A 4335-nucleotide genomic window follows, 5' to 3' on the forward strand; every position below is an offset into this window, starting at 1 on the left:
AAGGCCTCGATAAACACAGCTATCTTGCCATTCTACGGCACCTTCAGTACATAAATATTGTGCAAGTTTGTCACGTAACACTTTTGCGTCACAACTATATGTGTTAGATTTTTGCCAACCACATTTATGTAAGTGTTTTTGCTCATCACGCCATTGTCCCAGATTGACTGAATGATCCGAATCTTCTGTGTCGACAAAACCTGTTGGACAGTATGTTGTGCTGCTTTCGGTTAAAAAAAAATTATGTAACACGAGGGAAGCAGCAACAATCAAAGTGATTAAAAAAAATTATTATAAATATCGTAAATAACAGTTTACAAATGCATATATACAGATATTTTTTGAAGGGGGGAAATGGTCTTCACAATTTGAAATGGATCGAACACACAGTGCTCGAACGCTCGTGTAAACGCGCGCCATCTATCGTAGGATAAATGTACTTCGCGGGAGGGTATTAAAAACTTTCCAAAGTTTCATGGCAATCGTACTATGCCACAAACCTTCGCTGGAGTATATTAAACAACTTCCCAAAGTTTCACGGCAGTCGGATAAACGGTGTGGTAATGCATGAAGGACACACACACACACACACACAGACACACATACATTCATTTTTATATATATAGATAAGATACTATAATATAATAAATTATTTATATTTTATGCATAAAATAAATCGCAAAATTGAGTGCTAAATCAATACAATTACTTATTAATTAAATTGTAGGTGGAGACTTCAGCAATATTAAGCGATACAGTTTACGTTTTATTATAATATTTTGGTTGCTAGCTGTACTTGTTATTTGTAATGGATATTCTGGCACCATGTTTTCATTTCTATCAATACCTGAATATGAATTTGTCCCAACGACATTTAAGGAGTTAATGCTTGAAGTTAAAAATGGAAGATATAAAACTGGAACTTTGAAATCAAGTGGAGTCGAAGAGGGTTTCGTGGTATATTGAGTTTATATACATTATTTATTCATTGTAATTCATTTAAAAAGTTAGTTTCTAACAATACTTTATTTTAGAATACAAAAGACCAAGTAGCAAAATATTTGTATGCAGAAATGAAGAAAAATGAATCAAATTTGGTTACATCATATGAAGAAGGAATTACAAGAATTTCTGAAGAAAATTTTGCTTTTATTGAAGAGAAACTTGTTATTCTTCAAACTGCAAATACTTTAAAAAAACATAGTGTTACCATTTCAAGAGATGCCCTTTTCTCTTTTACTTCTGCTTTTGGATTTGCCAAAGGAGTTTCATTTTTGCCTGAAATAAACAAAATGCAAGTAAATTCAAAATTATTTAATGTTTGTTATATTTTCAAATAATTATTCCAGTAGTTTTTTTTTATATTCCATAAATAACTGAGACTTTGAACAATTCAGTAATTTTTAATTGTAATATTTAAATTAACAACTTTTTACTTAATTTTCTATTAAAATGCTGTATACAATAATTGAAGCACAGTACAATCAGCTTATTGTAATCACTTTAAAAAGATTAAGAAAAATTATTCTTAACTTTTTGTATTTACCAAAGTCGAGTTTGAACTATTAAAATTATATTAAAAATATATAATTTAGATAAAACTTCGATAAAAATTCGTAGTTTTTCTATTCTCGTATGAGAAAAACAAAGAGAATATCATAAATTAATGGTTTTAAGCGTTTTTAGTACGAATTTATGATTATTTTAACATTCACCTAGGATGAAAAGTCGGGAAAGTGAAAAGGATAACTATGAATTTTTAGAGGAAGATTGGAAGAGGATTGTATGGTCAGATGAATCCAAAATTAATAGAGTTGTTTCAGATGGGGCAAAACTGACTATGGACTAGATCGATGAAGTCTATAACTGAGCGACATTAAAATGTGGTGATGGTAGTATTGTGGTCTCCGGCTATATTACCTATTTAAGCCTGGAATGCTATGTTTTATAACTAATAGAATGGATAGCGTTATTTACACTGAGATACTTGACAATTATTTGCTACAATCTGTTGATTATTACTACATTGATAGGAGTCTTTCACTTATCAGCAAGATAATGATCCAAAACATACATCCCGGAGGGTAATATTATCGCTTCGGGATCAAAATATTAGCCTTCTTGAGTGGCCGCCTCAATCGCCTGATCTCAACCCGATCGAACACATCTGGTCTTTTCTTAAACGTCGCTTATCTGACTAACCAGTTTCGCCTGAAAGCACCCACCAATTGTGGGAACGTGTACAGGATGAGTGGAACAAAATAACATTGCACGATTGCAGGAATATTAGTAATTCTATGCCTGATGACATTAGGAAGGTTTTAAAGACCAAAGGAGGCTACACTGATTAGTGAAGTGTACTTTTTTCACAAATATGGTATAGATTTTTGTCTGCATCAAAATCTTCTTAATACACAGGTTCTTTGTATGTTACTATTATTAATAAAATAATTACATTGTTCAGATAATTATATTATACTTATATACGTAAACATATAAGTATGCAAATAAATATAAAGTTTCCGTACTAAATGTGCTTTGCAACATTCTCTAGTTCTTTAAAATAGTTTCCTGAGTTTTTTGGAAGGAGTTTGACACATACCTGCTGTACATAATGCTGTACATAATGCTTATCTTTCTTCAAACACCTTTTCCTCTATTTAATTCTCGAGCACTTTGTGTGTCATTAAATTCTCCGTTATCTGAGAAGCAATTCCTCTGTATTGTGGCGGGACCGACCTCAGAAATTGCTGGAATTTCTTAATTCAGTTACACAAAACTTGTTATTAAAAACAGTAATGCAAATTTTTCACGTTCACAACACTGATTTACAAATAATTTAATGATATTAATAAATGTTCAAGTTTTATATACTTTTTAAATTGTTTTAAATTCATTTGTAATGTCAAGGATCAACAAAATCAGGATTTCTAGAATTTATAGCCATGCTTAAAAATACTCTCTAATTAATATTATCAGTATAAGCATGATTGAAAGTATGCACAAAATACAGAAGATACAAAAACTTCTCCATTTCCACCATTTCCAACAACAGGAACCAACAGTGAAGATGTTTTTATATCTTCTGTATTTTATGTATATTGTAAATATGCAGTTTTAAAATTATTGATAAGATTGAAAGTGATTACAATAAGCGGATACAATATATAAATTATTGAATAATATAACGCATTGTCGTCTACTTAAATTAATTAATGAATTTTTTTCATGAATAACTCAATTAATATTTCTTATACGGTTTTCTTTCTAAATAGCAAATTAAAATATCAGCAAGTATGTTCTAAAATTTTAATTAATAAATTTTATTTCATACAGATTACGCAAATTGTGTGAAGCTGGTATCACTCAGAAATTTCTGCAAGATGAATTAACAAAATCAAAATCGTTTTCAAACGTAGAAGAAACTGAAAATACCAGATCATTGACTCTTTATGATTTACTAGGTCCATTTATTCTTCTTATTTCTGGCTACATCATTTCTACATTATCACTTATCTGCGAAATTATTGTACAAAAAATCCTGCAACGAGTTGCTTAACATTCCTTGTAATATTTGGTGTTGCCATAGGTTACGATATTTTATTTAAAAGAACTTGTTATATTTTTAATTATAAAATGGCAAAAAAAAACTTAGTTCTGAGGGTAGCGATGGAGTTTATGAAAAAATTGTAAATGCTAATAACGAGTAAAATCGTTATTAGTCAGACCTCACTCGAGATATGACACACGACCCTCTTTATCTCCCAACCCAAATTTAATATCAATAGTATCAATTCCCCAATACATAAACCTCCCAGCAAAATTTCAGTAATCTAGTTCTCTACGTTGCACTATTGTTTTATGTTATGATTTCTACAATATATTATTGTATTAATCATACTCTAAGAATAAATAAAAATAAAAAATAAAGTTGGAAACTTGTTTTGTTATTATAACTGTTACCATAAAATCTAACATTAGGTACTAAAAACATAACGGGCATAATGGCATTTATACATTCTGACACTATATGAAATTTTGGGGAACACCTGATAAGCGAAAGGCAGTGATAGCGAACAAAGTACAAAAGCGTTTAATGCAGTATAAAAACAAAACAATTTCAGCTTTGACCGGTAATAGGCGATTTTAGCACAATAACCGCCAATTAGTTGACATTTTCTAATATTGACAACATCTACCGGCCAGGAAATTTTAAAAGGCCACGTATTGTGAGTTTTCCAGAGCATAATTTATTTTCATTACATATTTTAATTTATTGGACGCTTGATTCAAATTTTCCTCAAAAATTCTCAAAAAACTCTTTCCACAAGGTAG

At 30.2% G+C, this 4335-nt stretch overlaps 1 protein-coding gene across 1 annotated transcript; it reads left to right on the forward strand.

The window, feature by feature from the left end:
• The first annotated feature begins 740 nt into the window (after positions 1-740).
• LOC111640170 lies at positions 741-3788 on the forward strand. The gene is made up of 3 exons (XM_023386173.1): positions 741-957; positions 1035-1294; positions 3337-3788. Exons 1-3 carry the CDS (start codon positions 826-828, stop codon positions 3557-3559), a joined length of 615 nt encoding a protein of 204 aa, XP_023241941.1. The 5' UTR covers positions 741-825; the 3' UTR covers positions 3560-3788.
• Positions 3789-4335: the final 547 nt, after the last annotated feature.

Source organism: Centruroides sculpturatus, unplaced genomic scaffold (assembly GCF_000671375.1).
Source record: "Centruroides sculpturatus isolate CEXI.00-Female unplaced genomic scaffold, Cexi_2.0 scaffold177, whole genome shotgun sequence".
NCBI lineage: Eukaryota > Metazoa > Arthropoda > Arachnida > Scorpiones > Buthidae > Centruroides > Centruroides sculpturatus.